Here is a 22,249-nt window from a genome sequence, read left to right as displayed (position 1 = left end):
TTCACTAACCTGTGCATCCTTTGCTTATCTGGTCTCTTTTACTTCTTGTTTTTCTCCTAGTTTGTGAGTAGCTCTTAAAGTCTGACTTGTTGTCGTGGTGCGTTGGTAAGAGTAGCCAGTTTTCTTTCCCGGGTACATCAGCGATGAGCTGACTGACTAAGAGGAGTAGTTAAAATGGAGAAAGCTTAGCTGTACTTTGTCTTGCTTGTTAAACATAATGAGTTTAGAGGATTATGATTATTTGTAATCATCAGGATCTGCTAGATAGTACATCTGTTTTACTTTTTACTCTTATGTTGGTGGAGAAATAGTGTGCTTTTCATTCAATGTGAAAATTTTGTGTTCTAGCTGGACACTGATGGCTTAGTTTTTGAAATGTATTTTCTTGGGAAGTAGCATGTGGTTAGTATAAAAATTGTCTTTCCTATTAGGACTAGATACATAATTAGTCTGAAATATTTTTCTAACTGGAAAATTAGTTGCTGTGAACTTTGGGATTTTTATTACTCTAGACTGCATTACACTTGTTTGCTGTATTCAAATATTTTTTCTTTGGTTTTACTTCCTAGGTTGCACGTTTTCAAAAACTACCTAATGGTGAAAATGAGACAATGATTCCTGTATTGACATCAAAAAAAGCAAGTGAATTACCAGTGAGTGAAGTTGCAAGCATTCTCCAAGTAAGTGGTTAGTGGGGAGGAAGGGACTAGATGGTATAAAGTCAGTCACTTAGAGTCTATAAATCAGTGCTGTCTAATTTAATTTTCTTCAGTGATAAAAATATTCTGTTCTGTGCCGTTCGGCATAGTAGCCACAAGTTGAATAGGACTGTTGAGCTTGACATGGGGTTAAACTTGACAGAATTAAACATGACTTTATGACTTGAAATGTGGCTAGTGTGATGGAGAAACTGACTTTAATTTAATTTAAATTTATTTAAATAGCTGCAGGTGGCTTAGTGGCTACCTGACTGGACAGTGCAGCTCTAGAACATAATAGCATTTCTAGGAACTATATTAGTGCTGTGTAAGGATTTGTTGGATTAGGAAAATAATTAACGTAAGTAGTGGTAGGAGTTTATCTTTTTTTGATAAGGGTTTTCTAAGGTAAAGTAAAAACTAAGTATAGGTTTAGAATTGCAGATAGTCTATAATTGCTTATGTAGGCTCTTCCTGGTTTTCAAAAGTAGTATCTATCGAAACATAAAAAAGATAATATTTTTTATTTTTCCTTCAACAGTCACATATTTTAGTGATAGCATTAAAAAATGGGTATCCTTTTTTAGTTTTGTTGTTGTTATTGTATTTATACTCTGCTTTAAAACCACTTATTTGTAATATGTTTGTTTTGAAGGGCTCCATTATTGGACTCTTATAATCACCTTTTGGTCAGGGCAACTATTTTGGGGGTACAGATAATTTTATTCTTTAATAGTTAGAATACTAAATCATGAGAGAGAATAACTGAAGGATGTAGGTAGTGTTTATAGAACATAAACTGTTCCAAGAAGAAGTTCATCTTAACTTCCTTACTTTTGAGTAATTTAGGAAGCACAAAATTTCAGCATGAAATAATTACACAGTCCAAGAGTAAAAATTAATACCAACCCCAGGGTTTTGATAGGCCCAGAGAACAAGGAAGGCATTTATGGCCCCTTGAACGTTCTTTTGGAGAAACTGATTTTAGAAAACAGCTGAACAACAACGAAAAGGAAAAAGCTAATTAAAATGTACTGTTAATGCTTTCTGTAAGTCTTGTGGCTGGTTGTGTTGTTTATTTTTCCCCCTAAATTTGGTTTGGTAAACTCTGCCTTTTTGTTTACATTTTTTTAAAAATCATCAATTTTGTTGAGATACAATTTACATAAAATACAATGTACTTTTTAAAAGTGTACAGTTTGCATTTTGACAAATGTAATCACCACCACCATTAAGATAGAACATCTTTATCACTCCAGAAAGCTCCCCCATGTCCCTTTGTAATTAATCCCTCACTCTATGTATCCCTTCTGGCCCCAGGCAACCACTGATAGGTTGCTCTCATAATAGACTAGTTTTGACTGTTGTAGTTTCTATAAATATGACCATACTTTATGTTATGTGCTTTTTTGTGTTTTTCTTTTCTGTGCTAACATTTTCAGTAACTTTCATATATAAACTCTAACAGGCTGATCTTCAGAATGGTCTAAACAAATGTGAAGTTAGTCATAGGCGAGCCTTTCATGGCTGGAATGAGTTTGATATTAGTGAAGATGAGCCACTGTGGAAGAAGTATATTTCTCAGGTGAGATACTTTTACTTCCTCTTCTACTGTGTAATTTATTAATACATGGACTTCTGTTATTTAGTTGCTTACTTTGGTGATATTGTTTATGGAGAAAGGAAATAGTTTTTAGACGTTTTTTACCTAAAATTTTTCATTTTTTGGGGCTTACTGTTAGGTTGGGAATTCCTGTATTTTTAGTATGCAAATCTTAAAGACAGCGTCTTCCATATGGATATATTACACAAAGATAATACTATTGACTGTAGTGTCCTTGCTGATATCAAACCTACACTATTTAAATGATAGGAATGGCAATATTTTTTAAGGTAATCATGACCAGCTCAGAAAACTAGTAAAACGTAAGTTAGGTAAGTGAAACTCAGGCTACCTGGGTAGAAATTACACCTTCATTTCTTATCAGTTGTATGGTCTTTATTATCCTCTGAGCCTTATCTATAAAATGGTGATCATAACCTTACAGGAGATAGTTAGCTCTCAGTAGATGATATTTATATTTTTTCATCCTAATTTTTAGGAAAGACTTATTCTAGGCAGTTTTTATCTTGATAATGATTGTGTTAATGTAAAAAGTTACAGGTTACTAGGATTAGTTTTGAAGTAATTGGGTTGGTTTGCTAAACAAATATTTTTTGCTAAAAATTTCTTTTTAGTAAATGTCTGTGCCTTTTAACCTGCAGTCTTTCTGAAAAGATCTGTGTTTAACTTAACTTTTCTAAAGTGCCTTTTCTGCTAATGAACTTAAGTTTGCCAGGCTTAATTTTGCAAATGAGTTTGTCTAAAGTAACAACACTGGAATTTTAAAGGTTAGATGAACCTCGTGTGTATCTGTCTTATTTTTATGGAGTATTATTTATATGTGTCTTTGTATTTTCACACTTACCACATTCCCAGAATACCAAGACTTCAGAAAGTATTGACATAGTTTACTCTGGATTTATAAACTGTAATGATTTGACTTATCCCTAGGCAGTATGATTTAATGTTTTACTTTCTTGATCCTGTTATCAAAGCTAGAGCACCTGCCCCTTGGGATGCCTGTGAGAATTAAATAGTGCTTGTAATGTAGTTAAGCACAACCAAACAAATAACAGTAAATAGTCATCGTAATCATAAAGCACTGGGTGATTCTTTCCTCCTCTGCAGCCTGCCATCTATCAAGTGGTGTGCTTAGTAATGTGGCACAGCTTTTTCAGGGGAAAATAAAAAAGATCATGGGGGTTGCCCTCAAAGTGTGGTGTTAATAGCTAACATTTTTAAGAACGTTTTTTGGTTTACACGGTGCTTTAATGTACGTTCTTAGTTAATCCTTATAATAGTTCTTATGGTATAATGCTCTGTTTTACCAGATGAAGAATCTGGAGCTTAAAAAGATTAAGGTGACACACAGGTGCCAGCAGCTGGATTCAAACCTAGGTACTCTGACTCAGTCAGGTTTCTGGTTGGTCAGCCCTGAACCATATTGCAGTTGTAGTGTTGTTTTGGTAGGGCGGTTTAACTTTTTTTTTTTTTTTTAAATCCTCATTAGAATCACTTGGGGAGGGTTAAAAAATTCTAAAGCCTGGGCCTTATGCCTAAAGATTTTGATTTAATTAATTTGGTGTGAATCTGGGCATTGGTATTGTTAAAAGTTTCTTATAGGATTCTGATGTGACCTGGATTGGGACTTGTTCCAGGGAATGGAACCATAAAGGGACTTTGGAGGTGGTGGCATGTAACCTCAGAGCTATGGTATCTAAGGGCTGGGGCTTTCTGGTGGGATGGATTCTTTGTGGCCTAGTCAGTTACTTCGCAACTTTGACAGTGATGTAACACTTCAGCAGAGGAAGAGATTCTAACATCACAGCTTCAAGGAATAGAATGTCCAACTGGAAGAATTTGGGGTTGACTCTGGTGTGAGGTCATTTAAATGCTTTCTGATCAGGTTGATGCTATAGTCCTGTTTCTTTAGATATGATTTTCTCTGGTAGATGGAAACCAGGAGAGAAACCAGGAGAGCTAGCCACGAGGAAAACCTTCAGTTTCTTTTGTGGAGAGGAGGGAAATTTTTTCTGTGATATGTGAGTCAGCCACAGAATTGTAATCTATACCAATGTACTTACTTGAGAAATGTTTGAATCTCAGTGTTCTATTCAGTATTTAACCTAAATTTTTAGCTTAAAAATCTTTTCTGTGATATGTTAGTCAGCCACAGAATTGTAATCTATGCCAATGTACTTACTTGAGAAATGTTTGAATCTCAGTGTTCTATTCAGTATTTAACCTAAATTTTTAGCTTAAAAATCATCTTCTCCTGCTTTTTATAGCCTCAGTAGAAATTCAGAACAGCTATATTTATTAAATTAATATACCAAAAATTGCTGTATACTATAAGGAATTGGTTAATTCTTAGTTTTAAGTATTGCTATTTAATTTTCTTTTCTTTTTTTTCTGAAAAGGAACTGTTACAAAGCTTTTAAATGTAGTTAAGTATAAACTTTTTTTTTTTTTGTTAATCGAAGAGATACATGAAATAAACCGAGTATAGACTTTTGTAATTTTCCAGTCATACTCTTATGGTTTTTTTTTTTTAAAGCCTTTGCTGAGCGAACTGTCATGTACAAAACTGTGTTAAATTGCTGTTTGTTTTTACTTTCAGTTTAAAAATCCCCTTATTATGCTGCTTCTGGCTTCTGCAGTCATCAGTGTTTTAATGCATCAGTTTGATGATGCCGTCAGTATCACTGTGGTAAGAAAAAAATTACATATTTTTGATCTGTTGAGTAAGTGTATAAATTGGGATTGGTTTTTATTTTGGAAAATAAATTGAGAAATGCTCTCAGATTTTTTTCAGTGTCCAAATTCTGCTTTTATTTTATTCTTTTTGTTGAGACAGTTTCTTGTTCTATTGCCCAGGCTGGAGTGCAGTGGTATAGTCATGACTCACTGCAGCCCCAAACTCCTGGGCTCAAGCTATCTTCTGCCTCAGCATCCTGAGTAGTTGGGACTACAGGTGTATGCTAACACCCCCATCAATTTTACAAAATTTTTGTAAAGACAGGGTCTTGTTATGTTGCCCAGGCTGGTCTCAAACTCCTGGCCTCAAGTGATCCTCCCACCTTGGCCTCCCCAGAGTGTCAAAATTACAGGTGTGAGCCACTGTGCCTGGCTCAACTTCTGCTTTTATTATAGTTACAGTAATTTTGAGTAATGTTCAAAAGTCTGTGACTAGCACACATGAAAATTCTTTAGCAATCTGATAATTTTCACAGATACGAAATTTTATAATTATCTGATTAAATTTTAAATTTCTTTCACTTTGCAGTTGAGAATATATTTTGACTAGTTGTGAACTAAAGCCTGACATGTGGAATTAAAAATATTCCTTACAGTGCATACTGTATTTACTGCATACATATACTGTATATGATTTTATTCTTTCCAGCTAGGTTAGTCTAGCTTTCATTGAACTATTTTCTTGTCTTTTTCCTTTTTGCCCCATTTCATTGTTATATAAAAAATTTGTAGCAAGTAAAAGCACTATGTTATGCTTAAGAACACTGTAGCTAGTATTGTAGAGTTGCAGCTCTTGAACTGTTGCTTGTAGTCTCCCAGAAATCCCTGAGACCTGTTCAAGGTGTGTGTGTGGTCACAACCATTTTAATAATACTAAAACATTATTTGTCTTTTAGTTATAGACTTTGGGCATTAATGGCACAAAAACAGTGGTGGGTGAAATTGTTAGGGCCTTAGCACAAATCGAAGTAATGGCACCAAACTTTGTTAACAGTCATTGTTTTCTTTCATGTTTCTCTTAGGAGTGTTCTTGATAAAGCAGTAAAAATTAACTTTATTAAATCTGGACCCTTGAGTACATAACCTTTGTAGTAATTTGTGTAATGAAATGGGAAGTGTGCATGAAACTCTTTTGTATATTGAAATACAATGGTTGTCTCAAGGAATGGTAATTATTGTGAGGCAAACTAGCCGTGTACTTGAGAGACTGACTCATAGACAAACTATGGGTGTTAGGACTTGGGTAACCAGCAGATTCTTATTTTTGAAAGTGAGTTAAATGAGCGAATCAGACCAAGGAAAGGCAACTGGCAGAATATGTTGCTAATGATAAACTTCAGGTTTTCAAGCAATAATTAGAGTTTTGGAAAATTTGTATGCACTCCTATGGGCTGGAAAACATCCCAGTATTTAAGACTTTATTCCATGTAGATCAGTAGTGATTTCAACAAATGTGTGTTTTTTAAAAAAAATTGTTAAGAAATGTGATAACCTTGGGAAAGATTTGGGGAATCTTGGGAAAGATTTGAATAACCAAGTGAACCAATATTTCCCAGAAGACCAATGCATGATGTTACAAAATCTGAAATGGTAAAAGATCCGTTCAAATGCAAGATAGGTCAATGGATTTTAATATAATAGATTATGAAAAGTTCATCGATACAGTTTTATATTCTACATTGCAGATTACCTTTAAGTAAGTAGCACTTGTTGAGTTTTGGTGTAGTAACTAAGAAGAATATCCACAATCTTCTGAAAAAACTGTTAAAATACTCCTCCCTAGGCCGGGCGCGGTGGCTCATGCCTGTAATCCCAGCACTTTGGGAGGCTGAGGCGGGCGGATCATGAGGTCGGGAGATTGAGACCATCCTGGGTAACATAGTGAAACCCCATCTCTACTAAACATACAAAAAAAAAAATTAGCCGGGCGTGGTGGCGGGCGCCTGTAGTCCAAGCTACTCGGGAGGCTGAGGCAGGAGAATGGTGTGAACCCGGAAGGCAGAGCTTGCAGTGAGCTGAGATCATGCCACTGCACTGCAGCCTGGGCGACAGAGCGAGACTCCGTCTCAAAAACAAAAAGAAACAAACAAAAAAATATGCTCCTCCCTTTTCCACCTTATCTGTGTGGGGCTGGATTTTCTTCATACGCTTTAGCCCGAACAGTATGTTATAGTAGATGGAATACTAGCTTTCTAGAAAGTCATATATTAAAATATAAAAATTTAAAACACTGCTGTTTTTCTCACAATTTTTTTTGAAAATTTATTTTTCATAAAGTTATTTGTGTTAACATGTAATGAGGTTTAAATTTTTTAGATGAGTTAAGTAGAAATGAAAACTGACTAGTTGAAAAATATAATATGGTAAATATCAGTATATATAACCCACTTAAACAAAAGCTAGTCCTCAGTTTGTGAGAGCATAAAAGGGCCCTGAGATCAAAAAGTTAGAGAAGCTGCCCTGGTAATGGCAAGCCACTGTAAACTGTTGGCTGCTTCCCCCACAGGCCTTAAGGTAAAGTTGTGATTTTTTTATCCAGCTGATCTCAGTGTTTAAAATCTGTTATTGTGGGACTGCAGATAGAGAAATAAAATAACAGTTAACAGTTACTTCTCAAGTTAATGTCTGATTTAAAAGCCTGTTTCTTTTGTTTAGGCAATACTTATCGTTGTTACAGTTGCCTTTGTTCAGGTAAGTAGTCTATTTTGCCAACATGAAAATGGTATGTTAATTGCTTAAAAATCAAGGTGTCTTGTGGTAAAACCTACTGCTATTGGGGGTTGTAATGCCCATCAGAACAACTTATTCTTTGTTTTCAAAATAATTTCAGATACAGACAACTCTTCAGGGAAGCTTGTGGTGAGACTAAGGAACTGCTTTCATTTAGGTAGTGAGATGAAGAAAATCTAGTTTTTTATTTGATAATGTTAAGGCTAACTGAAGCAGATGGAAACAAAAAGCATAGTAATAGAAATAAAATCCAGCAGTAAGCTTTTTTATTTTTTCAATTAAAAAATTAGACCAGAGTTTATAGTTTCATAACACTGTTATGTTTTAATACCTACTAGAGCTAAGTCTAGATGAAACAAAAAAGTGTAGAATTAAAAGGTTGATCTATCATGTACCATTTGAAGAAAATTCCACAGGTTTCTGTGACTGATTCCCTTAGCCAAATGCTGTACTTGTGTGCTGAATTTATTGCCTAACCTTATTTTATTTTTGAGTCTTTTTTGAGGAATTAAAATGGTTCTACTCATTGTTGGCATGACCTCCTCTCCCCTCCCTTTAAAACAGTTTATCATTCCTCCACAAAAGGGGTGTTGTGATCTGGATCAAAGTAATTGAAACAGTAAATAAAACGTTTGTAAAGTAGCCCCTTTTAAAAATTACTGTGAATAATGTGGAGATAATGTCAAGATTTCTTTTAATAAGTACAGACATAAACAAATGTAGGCTTTTTTTACGTTTATTTAAATATCTGAAGCTTCTGTAGATTTTAGAACAGTGTTTCACAATATCAGCAGATTTCCTTTTTAGCTAAAACATGGTTAACAAGAATAGAATTATTCTAGCTTAGGGAAAAATGTAATACTGTTGTATAAGCCTGAAGTTCATGCTGTTTTGAATCTGACGCCTGTTCGTTGAGTGACTATGGTTGTTCTTACATCTATGATTTATTACGTGGGTATTTCTTTTCACTCTCCCAGCCTCTTAGGGTAATCTCTAACATAGTTGTTATTAGTTCTGTAGAAACCCAGTGTGGAAAGCCAGTTGGAATCAGATTATTTGCAGCAGGTTTGTGAGCTCCATTAGTAGACTATCAGGGTTCCGCTTTTAGGGGAATCTTCTTGCTTAGACAAATGTTGCCCATGGTCAGGTGGAGCTGGTTAGTCTAGCATAGGTCATTTCAGGCTAAGCATTATTCAAGGCAACTCTTCATTCAGCCAAGTGAGTGGTGTGACCCACGGGATGACTGGACCTTCTTGCGTCTTTAAGAATGTGTCAGATATGTGGAGTGCCCTACTTCAGAAGGATTCCTGCAAATAGTATCACTTTGTATGGAGGACCTTAGTACCTTGTTCTCTTTGATCACTAGAAAGCCCCTGCTTTCAAAAAACACCACAAAATAGTGATTTTAACGTAAGTCAATATGGAATTTTACACAAGACAGTGTTATATACATTATATACATTAAATGCTATGGCTGAGACTATTAAATGTCTTTATGATAGGTACATTTGATGGAAACCTCACAAAAGGATGAAAACTTTATAAAAAGCCTATTTTCAAATTGCTAGGTCTGATTCTTACAGACATGTGACCCATCACCAAATATGCCTGTGAAACCAACAAAATAGTCTATAAACAAGTAAAAATCCTCTCCAAAAAGATCCTATTTATTGTCAGTTGAACTTATAATGCTTTAATCAAAAAGCTCTTTATCAAAAATGTATAAAAAATTCTTAATACTTTATCATTATTTGGTATTTGTGCTATATTACCTGTGTCTTAAGAGTGCTTTTTATATTCCTTTTTATATTTATGTTCTCCCTTTTTCCCGTGTGTCTTTGTAATCCTCATTCCCCACACCACTGTACTTCTTCCCAGCCATAAAAATAGCTAATTGTTTTATATGATCATAATGATGTCACCTTACAATAAATTTGAAAAATGACTTTTAGGCATTTATTAGGTTTTAGGTGGTATGTTTAATGATCATTTTGATGTAGAGGTATCTGTATAATTGTAGGGAGTAGAGGCTAAGGAACCAGAAGAGATAGGTAAAGATTGGGCAGCATCTAGGTCATTTATTACTGGGATCTAGGATTGGTGGGTATTTTTTAGCATATTACAGAATTTTGGGGTAAACTTCCAAATTCCTTAATATCCTCCGTGTGTTTGGGGTGTTGTCTTAAGATTTTTACATTTGTAGATTTTCCTTATATTTGTCACTCTAATATTAAGTAGAGACTGATTATGTTCTAAGTTATTCTTACATAGCCTTGTGTTTTCCATTTGAAGTTTGTGATGGATATAACATTTTGACTGGTATTAGCAATGCAGTCATCTCAAAACACTCCCAACCTTTCTACCTCCACTATTTGCCTCTCCCTCTTTTGACTTTAGATTAGCAGATTGTTTTGCTTACTGCAGACATGAGGCAGAAATAGCAGTGATGTGTGATGCAAGACTGCTCATGGAAATATGGACTAAGTAGTAGTGTGAGTTGAAGGATGTTTCTGACCCTCAGCTATTTGTTATCCGAATTGAAAAAAGCTGGACATCACATTGTTAGAACTCCTGAGAATTTTCCCTTTTGGATACACAGTTTGAATGGAAACTGGGTCTGTCAGTATGGAGCCAGCCACATCTTATTCCTTGTTTTTCCCATGTTTGTTTTAAGCAAACTTACTTTGTAAACCATTGCTGTTAGCATGGGCTTAAATCCCTAAAGCAAATGTTGTTGACAGTTAATTTTCTTTGACTTCTGCGGTCATTAGACACTTAACATAAAAGTATCTAAATTTTAAGGCTCAATGACTTAAAACTTTTAATGACTCAAATTATGTACTCTTTGGACATACTAGTCAGTTTTCATCTTTTTTCTAAATAACCTTAGGTTTATACATTGAATATTAAAATGTAAAACTGAGAATATTTAATTATCAAAATTGATCTCTACAATTTAACATTTTAAAATAAGGGACAAGCTTCTCTGGGTAAGAATATAAGCACAAGTAAAGGAAAAGATGAGAATTGGGGGAAATTTTAAAATAATGATTGAGATGGAATATATTCATAGGAACAAAATTAAATTCTACTTTTTTTGTTTGAATAGGAGTATCGTTCAGAAAAATCTCTTGAAGAATTGAGTAAACTTGTGCCTCCAGAATGCCATTGGTATGATCCTTTTTTTGGTATGGATTTCCGCCCCTTTAAAAATAGAAGTTGAATGTGACTAGTACCGTATGTATCGTTATCCCCACTTCGTCTGAACGTAAGGAAGACACTGTTAATCTGACACAAAAAGTTCCTGGTCTCATTAATGTAGCAAACCTGTACCATTGAAAACTTTAAAGTCTGAGATTCTTGAGACATGGATGTGTTTAACAGATTTTTTATATATTTTTTTGAGACGTAGTCTGGCTCTGTCACCCAGGCTGGAGTGCAGTGGCACAATCTCGGCTCACTGCAAGCTCCGGGTTCACGCCATTCTCCTGCCTCAGACTTCTGCGTAGCTGGGACTACAGGCGCCCACCACCAAGTCCAGCTTATTTTTTGTATTTTTAGTAGAGATGGGGTTTCACCATGTTAGCCAGGACGGTCTTGATCTCCTGATGTCGTGATCCACCTGTCTCGGCCTCCCAAAGTGTTGGGATTACAGGCGCGAGCCACAGTGCCCGGCTGTATTTAACAGGTGTGTGTGTGTGTGTGTGTGTGTGTGGTGTGTGTGTGTGTGTGTGTGTGTGTGTGTGCGCGCGCGCGCGCGCGCGCACTCAAGTATGTGCTACACAGTGTTCTGAGTATAGAGATTCACAATCAAACAGACCCAGGTGATTGAAAAGGTTGCTTCAATTTGCACATTTTACATTTGAACAGGTAGTTCGTTTTTCAAGTGATTTTCTGTCATCTTGGCATCTTAATTGTTTAGAAACAGTCTTTTTCTTGGTTCTTATATTTGCCTTTTCCTCAGACAAGCCTACTGGAAATAATTTTTTAAGATAAGTTGCATGAATGTTTTTTTTAACCATGGTTGTTTCTATTTCATGTTACAGTGTGCGTGAAGGAAAATTGGAGCATACACTTGCCCGAGACTTGGTTCCAGGTGATACAGTTTGCCTTTCTGTTGGGGACAGAGTTCCTGCTGACTTACGCTTGTTTGAGGTAAGTTTGGGGATCTGATTGTAATAAGTGAAAATACGTGGATGTAGATTAAAGGATAAACATTGCCAGTTTTAAGGAATTAACACATAGTTGATTTGAAACATTTGGTATTCTACTTTAAAATGTGACATATATAAACTTTTTTTTTTCCTTAAAATATATCTGTCCCTACTGTAGCATCTTTTGAGGTGTCTGTTTAGTGAATCAGCAGATCTTTATAGAAACCTGCATGTTAGGGACTGTGGGAGATACAAAGATGATATGATAGAATACTTGTGACTAGGGAACATACTATGTGTACATAAATTACTCACCGTAAAACAGAACTCAGTAATTGAGTAAGAGAAGTTCAAAGAATAGGTAATAGACATTTAAAGAAGGGAGAGGTTCCACCTGATTTGAATGGGATCAGAATATGCCTCAGACCACATGGCTTTGAAAGTGATAATTGAAGAGTAGTACTGGACAAAGATGGGGAAGACAATGAAGCAACACCATTCAAATCACTATAAACATTACAGTGTATGAAACTCTGCTGGGATATGGTAAAGACAGAAAATGTGTGATGGAATCAGATTTCAGAGGCCTTGAATACTAGGCTTAACTTCAGGTTTTTTTTGGTTAGGAATTACCTTTTGAGGCGCCTGTGCAGTTGGCAAATAATGTTATCCTTAGTCTGGCTACAGTGTGTAGAATAGATTGAAGAACTGGAAAATGGAGATAGGCACCTAGCTTACCAGGCTTTCAGAACCCATTAGTATGCAGGTCTTATCCACCATTGGAATTAAGCTGTTTGTTAACACCTACAGAGCGGTCACTCTTTAAATACTATGGCCAAAAGTATGAGTGTTCTCATAGATGCTGTAGAAAGCCTGAAAAACCTTTCAGACTATAGTAAGAATGAACTTGGCTTAATCTTGAAGCAGAGGCCTTTTATCCAAATATTTGAAATTTATCCTTAGAAAGCTAGTGGATTGCTTTAATTGGGTGACTAGGAATAATTGATAATATTGCAAGTGCTATTAATTTTACTTCATTATCTTTTTTTGTCCTCTTTGAGGTCTTTTTAATGTTAATTCTTTTCTACTCTTCTCCTTTCCTTCAGTACCTAATATTTTGTCGATGTCAATACTTTGAATTATTCTTCCTCAGATTAAGTAGTCTTGTCCCTTGGCATAAATTATCTTCCCCCTCCCCCAGAAAACCCTAATTTCAATTCATGGAGTTGATGCCATTCTTTATTCTGGTCTGCTTCTCTTCCAGTTGAGAAGCAGAACTTCTCATTGGGATAGTTAGAAAATGGTGTTTCCCATTTGCATGGTTCAAGAAGTATAATGATAGAAGCTTCAAAACACCATTAGGGCTTGCTAAAACTATTTTAGGGTTTTCATTTAACTAAGGGTTGATTGACTTAACAGTTAATTATTTCAAAGTTCACATGTAAACAGGAAAGAAAACCTGTCAGTATGGATTAGTATGTATTTTATCTACTCAGCAAATATATATTGAAGACATTGTGAATTTTTTATTTTATTTTTATTTGTTTTTGAGATTGAGTCTTACTCTGTTGCCCAGGCTGGAGTGCCATGGTGCAATCTCAGCTTACTGCAGTCTCCGTCTCCCAGGTTCAAGCAATTCTCCTGCCTCAGGCTCCCAAGTAGCTGAGATTACAGGTGCCTGCCACCACGCCTGGCTAATTTTTTAGTATTTTTAGTAGAGACGGGGTTTTGCCGTGTTGGCCAAGCTGGTTTTGAACTCCTGACCTCGGGTGATCCACCTGCCTCAGCCTCCCAAAGTGCTGGGATTACAGTCGTGAGCCAGCGCTCCCGGCTGACGTTGTGAATTTAGTAAGAATTATAAGCATATGTCTTGTGGAGTAATTTATTAGTTATTATTGTTTTCCCCCTACTTGTTAACTTTGCAAGCACTTCATCAGCACATTTTATTCTGCAGTACTGTAGTTAGGTTGATTTTGTTCTAGTTAATCCACTTTTACAGATATAGTTGAACATTTTTTATTCTCTCTACCTTAATTCTGCCCTATTTGTTTTGCCTATTACCTGGTACCCCAAACAGACTTTTGCAACTACTTTGACTGCAGATTGAAATAACCTTCTTTAAAGAGTTGGGGGTCTTTTATCCTGCATCTAAATTTAAATGTACTGAGTTAAGATATAGGCTGATAAAGTCAGTTTCTCTTCTGGACGCAGAAGCTGCTGGTTTTTTGAAATTAAATTGGCTTATTGGAGTTTTGTTGGCTCAGTTTGGCTGTGGTGATCTTTGGATAATTTTGTAAGGCTAGCTGGTCATTTAATACTACTGTATGAAATAAACTCTCATTTAGGATTTAAAGGAACCAGAAAACTCCTTAGTCAGCTTTGGGATATCATTAATTTCCTCCAAAGCACAGAGATTTCACTTTAGAGAAAGCAAGTGAACTTCTGCTGTGTAGTTAGTTCCCTTACAGACTAGGCCTAAAGCCAGGGTTGCAACTTCAGTGTCATCATTTTGCAACTGTCATAAATTTTAGTGCTTTCAGATTTTGACTGTAAACTTGCCTGGGTCCTCAGCAACTTCTTGTTAGCACATTCAGTGACCTGACTGCTGTACAACTTTTGTCTGGTGCAACTTTTATCTTCATAAGCTGTGTCTTAACTTGGGCTGCTTTTAACAAAATACCATGCTATTTATTTTTCACAGTTAATGGAGGCTGGAAGTTCAAGGTCAAGGTCGGGCACGGTTTGGTTTCTGGCGAGGACCCTTGCTAGCTTGAGATGGCTATCTTCTTGCAGTGTCCTCACGTGGCAGAGACACCAATTTCTCTCTCTTCCTCTTATACAGCCACTAATGGCATCATTAGGACTAGCCTCATGACCTCATCTAATCCTAATTACTTCCCAGGGCCCCATCTCCAAATATTATAATGTTGACTGTAGAGCTACAGCACATGACTTTTTGGGATATAGTTAAGACTGTAACAGGTTGAGACTGCCATTTTGTTTATACTTTTTAAAGACTAATATTGATAACCTAAGGAATTGTGTAGTTTTCCCCTTGCCTGTATCAGGTTTTCAGAAGCCAGTGGTTGAGTCAAGATAGTTTTCCCATGGTATCCACTAGGGATCGGTCCTAGTAGATCCAGTGAGAGCAAAATCCAAAGATGCTCAAGTCCCTTATGTACAATTGAGTAGTATTTATATATAACCTCTGTACATTTTTCTGTATACTTTAAATCATCTCTAGATTACTTATAACTCCTAATAAAATATAAATGCTATGTCAACGGTTGTTATACTGTATTTAAAAACTTTTGTATTGTTTTTTACTGTTGTATTTTTTGTATTTTTTAAATTATACTTTCTTTGAATATTTTCCGTCTGTGATTGGTTGAATCCACTGCTACAGAGGGAGGACTGTATGGTTGGTGGCAGTGGCCTTTCCAGCAGGAGCCTTAGAGGCATTGATGGAGCTAGGACAGTAAAACTTAGAGGAATTGAGCTTTGGGCATGTTCTTTGTTTTTTTTCCCCCTGAGGGTTTTTATTTTAACTTTTAGTGTTATTTGAGAAGAGGCACCACTGGCCAATTACTTGATGATAACCAATGGATTGGTCAGACAATGACTTTAGATGAAGCAATCTTATTGACTATGTATGCCTGGATAACAGTACATTTTATTTTTATTTTTATTTTATTTTATTTTTTATTATTATACTTTAAGTTCTAGGGTACATGTGAACAACGTGCAGGTTCGTTATATATGTGCACATGTGCCATGTTGGTGTGCTGCACCTGTTAACTCGTCATTTACATTAGGTATATCTCCTAATGCTATCGCTCCCCCATCTCCCACCCCACGACAGGCCCTGGTGTGTGATGTTCCCCACCCTGTGTCCAAGTGTTCTCATTGTACAGTTCCCACCTGTGAGTGAGAACATGCGGTGTTTGGTTTTGTGTCCTTGTGATACTTTGCTCAGAATGATGGTTTCCAGCTTCATCCATGTCCCTACAAAGGACATGAACTCATCCTTTTTTATGGCCACGTAGTATTCCATGGTGTATATGTGCCACATTTTCTTAATCCAGTCTATCATTGAACAGTACATTTTGTCTTTGTGAAAACACAGCATATTTTCGGTATTGTTCCAGGTAAAGTCGATATCAATATTTGAATAAATAACTCTTTGTAAGAAAAAACAGTGTGAGGGTCAGATGAAAAAAGGTTGTGTTTTTTTTGTTTGTTGTTTTGTCTTTTGAAAATGTTTTACCTCTCTCAGCTATAACTTTCTAAGCCCAATAACACATCGCTTGAAATGATAGCAAGATTTTCTTTCACTTGAAGTTCTGAATAAGTAGTCCATTGACACTTTGCTTTGTGGTTCATATGCTTACAGTTGGCCCACATCATTTTTTTAAACCTGTTTATGATCTGATGATTTTCTAAATGTATCAGACTTCTTTCAGAGAATTACCACTTGGGCTAGCAGCCAAGATTAAGCTGTTTTTATGATACTGGATTACCAGACCATTTTAATTTGGGCAGAAAGGTTAGTTCTATTAGGAGTCAGGATCTACTGAGGCCAAGCTCAGGAATTCAAACTTAAGAACACGCCAGTGGGCATTATATTGTGAGCCATTTTTCAATCTCACGAATCCTTGTACTTTGTTATAGTATAGCAGTTTGGCTCAGTGAGTAGTTTTTGGTGTCTTCAGGGCTTGTTCCTTTCTGTTCCCTAGTTCTAAGGAGAAGTAAAAACCAAAGATAATGGGCATGATTGAGCCAGCACAGATATACTTTGGCTACCTGCCACCTGAAGGAGTCAGAAATAATCTCCTTGACTGGAACCCTATGTAGCCATTATGTTTCTATTTGTGAGGCTCACATTCTTGCACAGTCTGTTGTTAAGACCCACTAACAAGCAGCTGCCTCCACGTTGGGTAAATCCATTACTGGAGCAATCATTCTGTGTCAAGCATTCTGATTTCCTGAGTTAATAAAATACATGTTCCATTTACTCAATGAAAAAATATTCTGGTAAAACACAGGTTACAATTCTGATTTGGTTTGGTATGCTTTTTCAAAAAAAATCTTTTCAAATATTTGATAAAATGTAAATATATAGTGATATTTTAAATTTACTTATGTTGGTAATGAAGCTAATTTAGGCAATTGTAATCCATTTCTTAGGAAATCGGTCTGTTATGAAACCATTTTCGCCATTTAGCACATATTTGAAAACCATGTATGGCACATTGCACCAGGCTTCAGGGCTTCGAAGTGAAAAAGACAGTTTGTGCCCTCCCCATTGGCAGACACCAACTTGTAAACAACTGTGATTCAAAGAATGATACGTGTCTGCTCATGAAATGAATTGACCATGTGAGCTTAGGCAAGCCGCTTGATTTTTTCAGGCCTGTTTTGTCACTGACATAGAGTTGCCCTAGAGCAATTCATTCCAACTTCTAATGTGCATAGGAGTCAGCTGGGCTCTGTTTTGGCAGGTGTGGGGTGGGGCCTGAGATTCTGCATACTTAACCTTAGCTTTTAGACCATGCCAAAAGCACTAGTCCATCCACCACATTAAAAAAAAAAAAAAAAAAAAATATATATATATATATAATAAAACAGCTTTATTAAGATATAATGTGCATATCATACAGTTCACACATTTAAGGTGTATCATTCAGTGGTTTTCAGTATATTCACAGTTGTACACCCATCACTACCATCTAATTATAGAGCATTTTCATCACTCTCAAAATAAAACTCTTACCTTTTAGCATTCATTCTGTATTTTCCCTGCCTCTAGCAGCCACTAATCTGCTTGCCACTGAAATACGTTTGCCTATTCTGGACATTTCATATAAGTAGAATCATACAATATGTAGTCTTTCATGTCTGGCCTCTTTCATTTAACATAATGTTTTTAGGTACTCCATTCAAGTATGTCATTGTTTTTTACTGCCAAATAATTTTCCGTTGTAAGGATTTATATCACATAGTTGGTGAATTTAATCCATTTACACTTACAGGGATTGCTGATAGGAAAGGACTTCTGTTGTTACTTGTTTCCTATTTGCATTATCTTTTTATGTTCCTCAGTTTCTCCATTGTGCCCTTCTTTGTGTTTTTTTTTTCACACCCCTCCAATTGATTTTTTTTTGGATGTACCTTTTTTATTTCCTCGAATTCTTTTCTCTGCATACTTTTTACTTATTTTCTTAGTGATTACATGTGGATTACAGTGAACATCCTAATCTTATAACAGTCTAGTTTGAAGTGATACCAACTTTGCTTCAGTAGCATACAAAATTGTATGGCCCACACCTCCCTCATCTTTGTTATTGTTGCAAATGACATCTTTATGCATTCTGTGCCCATTAATATAGATTTATAAGCATTTTGTGCATTTATACATTTTTAATTATATAGGAAGCAAACACAGGAGTCATGAACTCAACATACATATGTTTACCTACATAGCTTCATTGGAATTCTTTATGTCTTCATATGGCTTTGAGTTACTTTCTACTTTCTTATTTCAGCCTAAAGGGCTGTCTCTTAGCATTTCTTATGAGTCAAGTCTGACTAGTGATGAACTTTTTAAGCTTTTGTTTATTTAGGAATTTAAAAATTTCTCCTTCATTTTTAAAAGATAATGTTGCCAGATAGAAAATTATTGGTTGACAGTTTTTTTTCTGAATATTGTAAATGTCTGTTTTTTTTGACCTCTATGTTTTCTGATTAGGAATAAGCTGTTAATCTTAATGAAAATTCTGTTATGTGATAAGTTGTTACTGTGGCTGTTTTCAAGATTCTGTCTTTATCTTTCAATGGTTTGATTATAATGTGTCTCATTGTGGATGTCTTTGAGTTTATTCTATTTGGATTTCATTGAGCTCCTTGGTTGTGTAGATTTATGTCTTTCATCAAGTTGGGGAAGCGTTCAGCCATTTTATCTTCAGCTATTTCTATCACCTCATTTTTCCTTCTGAGATTGTACTGGCATACCTCATTTTATCATGCTTCAAAGATAATGCATTTAAAAAAATATATTAATAGATTTGTGGCAACCCTGTGTCAGGCAAGTCTGTTGGCGCCATTTTTCCAACAGCATGGTGCTCACTTTGTGTCTCTGTGTCACATTTTGGTAATTCTCACAGTATTTCAAACTTTTTCAGTATTATGTCTATTATGGTGATCTGTGATCAGTGATCTTTGCTGTTACTGTTAAAATTGTTTTGGGTCACCATTAACTATGTTCATGTAAGACCATGAATGTAATCAATAAATGTTGCATATTTTCTGACTGCTGCATTGTCCAACTGCTCTTTCCCTCTCCTTAGACTTTCCTGTTCTCTGAGAAACAACAATATGGAAATTAAGCCAATTAGTAACCCTACAGTGGCCTCTTAAGTGTTCAAGTGAAGGAAATATCGCATGTCTTTCACTTTAAGTCAAAAGCTAGAAATAATTAAGCTTAGTGAGGAATGCATGTCAAAAGCCAAGACAGGCTGAAAGCTAGGCCTCTTGCCTCAAACAATTAGCTAAGTTGTGAATGCAAAGAAAAAGTTCTTGAAGGAAATTAAAAGTGCTATTCCAGTGAACACACAAATGATAAGAAGTAAAACATCGTTATTGTGGATATGAAGAAAGTTTGAAAGGTTTCGATAAAACGTAAAAGCAGCCACAATATTTCCTTAAACCAAACCTAATCCAGAGCAGGACCATAACTCTCTTCAGTTCTGTGAAGACTGAGAGAAGTGAGGAAGCTGCCAAAGGAAAGTTTGAAGCTTGCAGAGGTTGGTTCATGAGGTTTAAGTAAAGAAGCCATCTCTATAACATATAAGGGCAAGATGAAGCAGCAAATGTTAGTGGAGAAGCTGCAGCAAGTTATTCAGAAGATGTAGCTAAGATCATTGAGGAAGGTGGTTATACTGACCGTTTTCAATGTAGATGAAACAGCTGTATCTTCTGAATAACTTTTTCTGTATACTCGAATCAGAAAGTTAGCAATTTATGTAAGCATTTACCATGGGATAAAATTAATTTCATGTATTGTTTTCAGTAATACATAACACTTGGTTGGTTTGGCTTTGAGTGTTAATAAGTTACATACATGAAGATTTTAAATTACATTTTCTTCATTTGCATAAACAGTGAAGTATCTTAATTTTTGAAAGCAGAAGTAAGAAATTTTGTGATCAGGCAGCTATAGGTGAATATTTTGGAAGAGTGTTTCTGGGGAGAAAAATCCATTTCTAATTTGCTTTTTAATGATTTGCTTTTAATTCTAGACTCGAGAGGTGATTGCCTTATCAGTATACTGTATGTCAAACAGTTCTTTAGCTTAAGAACTTATTTGTAGCTGCCAGTTGTTCCATGTTAACGTGAATTTTTAAAAGTACTTTCTGCCTTTCAGGAAACCTTTGTGACTGGCATTTGATTTCTTTCTCCCTAGTGTTTTATGTGAATAATAATCTTGTGAATTTTTCCAGTCATTTTTATTGTGTAGATGTTAAATATTTAGACTGTGAATTATATAGTCATCTTGATTCTTATTTATATTCTGATTTTTGAACTGCTTTATAGCGTATTCACACCTCCACCAGAGTGCTTGAAGAAGAATGAAAGTGAAAATCAGTTTTCTTGTTCATTAGCAGGTCTTCTGAGGGTTTAGTACTTAAACTTTTGGCTAGGTGTTATGAGGCTGTCTGAGTCTTTGATTTCACTTTATCCTACCTTTCTCTCTCTCATGAATGCAATGAATAATGACTGTAATATCTTTCTTCTCAGATGAATTAAATTGTGACTTTATTAAACTGTAATAGGCTTGCCTCATTTATTAAATTCCACCTTTTCTTTCCCTCTACTCCCTCAAAACGACTTCCTAGGAAAACTCTTGCAGTCACTATTAAGAGAAAATAACTTGTGACTTAGAAAGTATTCATATTCAACAGATAGTTGAAATCTTTGCAGATCGGGACATTGTGAGATTTAGACACATTGAATGATAATTTCAGTTTTAGTTACAAATTTATAATGATATAGAAAAAAATTAGGGTCCTGAGCCCCTTTTTCTTCCACATTAGCTTGTGTATTACACCAGACAAGGGCTCTCTTAAGTGATTGTTGTTCTGAGGCTGAAACCAAAGAGCTAGGTTGCTGACAGAGCCATGAAATCATGCTTTTCCTCTTTTTAAAAACAGCAGATTAAAAAAAAATTCCTTCTCTATTAGTCACTTCATGTTAGTATTTATCCATGTTTAAGATTTACATTTAAAGCAAAAGTCTTCAAAGGGAAAACATGAGTTTTACGTCTCTTAGGGAAGGAATTCTGTAAATTTCTACAAGTATTTATTTTTAAATATTAGTGGATCTCTTTTCTAGTTAAGATCTTGGAAAATTTTGTTCAACTCTGATTGTTGTAACAAGCATTAAAGATGAGCTTGCTAAATAAAATGAACCTTGTATAAATTTACTTGTAATTCAGGAAATACATACTATTTTTCATAAATTTGCTTTATGTGTTATACTTGTCTTTTTCTATAAGTGGTTACAAAATTGGGGAGGAGAAATAATTTGTAGATTGATCCTTTAAATAAGAGGAATCTGGAGTTAAAATCTTTCAACACTGGAATTTTATCTGCATAGCGTTCTACCTCTATAATGTTGGGTGAGTTACTTAACCTTTCAGTGCCTGTAAAGCAGGGATAATAATAGTAATTACTTGCCTCATAGGAGTTGTTAGTAGGATTAAATGTGATAATTTAGCATAGGTATGTAGCATAGTGCCTAGCAGATTGTAAGCAATGAAATGTCAGCCGATTTTTAGTATTGACATTATCTTTGAAGAAAGGCCCATTTTAAGATTTGTTTTTCTTGCCTTGCTAATAAATGTGTTATGTGAAAAGTTAAATAGTTCCAAGGTTAACATGGAAAGAAAAGTCAAATAAATATGTTCCTTTAATAAAGAAAAATTCACTTGCCTTTGGACATGGCAGGTGTTTTTTAAATCTTCAGTTGGGTTGGCCGGGCGCGGTGGCTCAAGCCTGTAATCCCAGCACTTTGGGAGGCCGAGACGGGCGGATCACGAGGTCAGGAGATCGAGACCATCCTGGCTAACACGGTGAAACCCCGCCTCTACTAAAAAAATACAAAAAAACTAGCCGGGCGTGGTGGCAGGCGCCTGTAGTCCCAGCTACTCGGGAGGCTGAGGCGGGAGAATGGCGTGAACCCGGGAGGCGGAGCTTGCAGTGAGCTGAGATCCGGCCACTGCACTCCAGTCTGGGCAACAGAGCGAGGCT

General features: G+C 35.7%; 1 protein-coding gene across 11 annotated transcripts in view; it reads left to right on the top strand.

The window, feature by feature from the left end:
• Window positions 1-22,249, top strand: part of ATP2C1 (ATPase secretory pathway Ca2+ transporting 1) — a 156,657-nt gene that overhangs the window by 71,213 nt on the left and 63,195 nt on the right. For all 11 annotated transcript variants that reach the window (XM_033212685.1, XM_033212683.1, XM_033212675.1 and 8 more), the window contains 6 exons: window positions 570-680; window positions 2,167-2,283; window positions 4,922-5,011; window positions 7,714-7,749; window positions 10,898-10,959; window positions 11,835-11,943. In XM_033212685.1, the coding sequence (XP_033068576.1) occupies window positions 570-680; window positions 2,167-2,283; window positions 4,922-5,011; window positions 7,714-7,749; window positions 10,898-10,959; window positions 11,835-11,943 (525 nt within the window). The remainder of the gene's footprint in view (window positions 1-569; window positions 681-2,166; window positions 2,284-4,921; window positions 5,012-7,713; window positions 7,750-10,897; window positions 10,960-11,834; window positions 11,944-22,249) is intronic.

This window comes from Trachypithecus francoisi, unplaced genomic scaffold (assembly GCF_009764315.1).
Source record: "Trachypithecus francoisi isolate TF-2019V2 unplaced genomic scaffold, Tfra_2.0 Lachesis_group0, whole genome shotgun sequence".
Lineage (NCBI taxonomy): Eukaryota > Metazoa > Chordata > Mammalia > Primates > Cercopithecidae > Trachypithecus > Trachypithecus francoisi.
The sequence above is the reverse complement of the archived record's forward strand: the minus strand, read 5'-3'. Positions and strand labels throughout refer to the sequence as shown.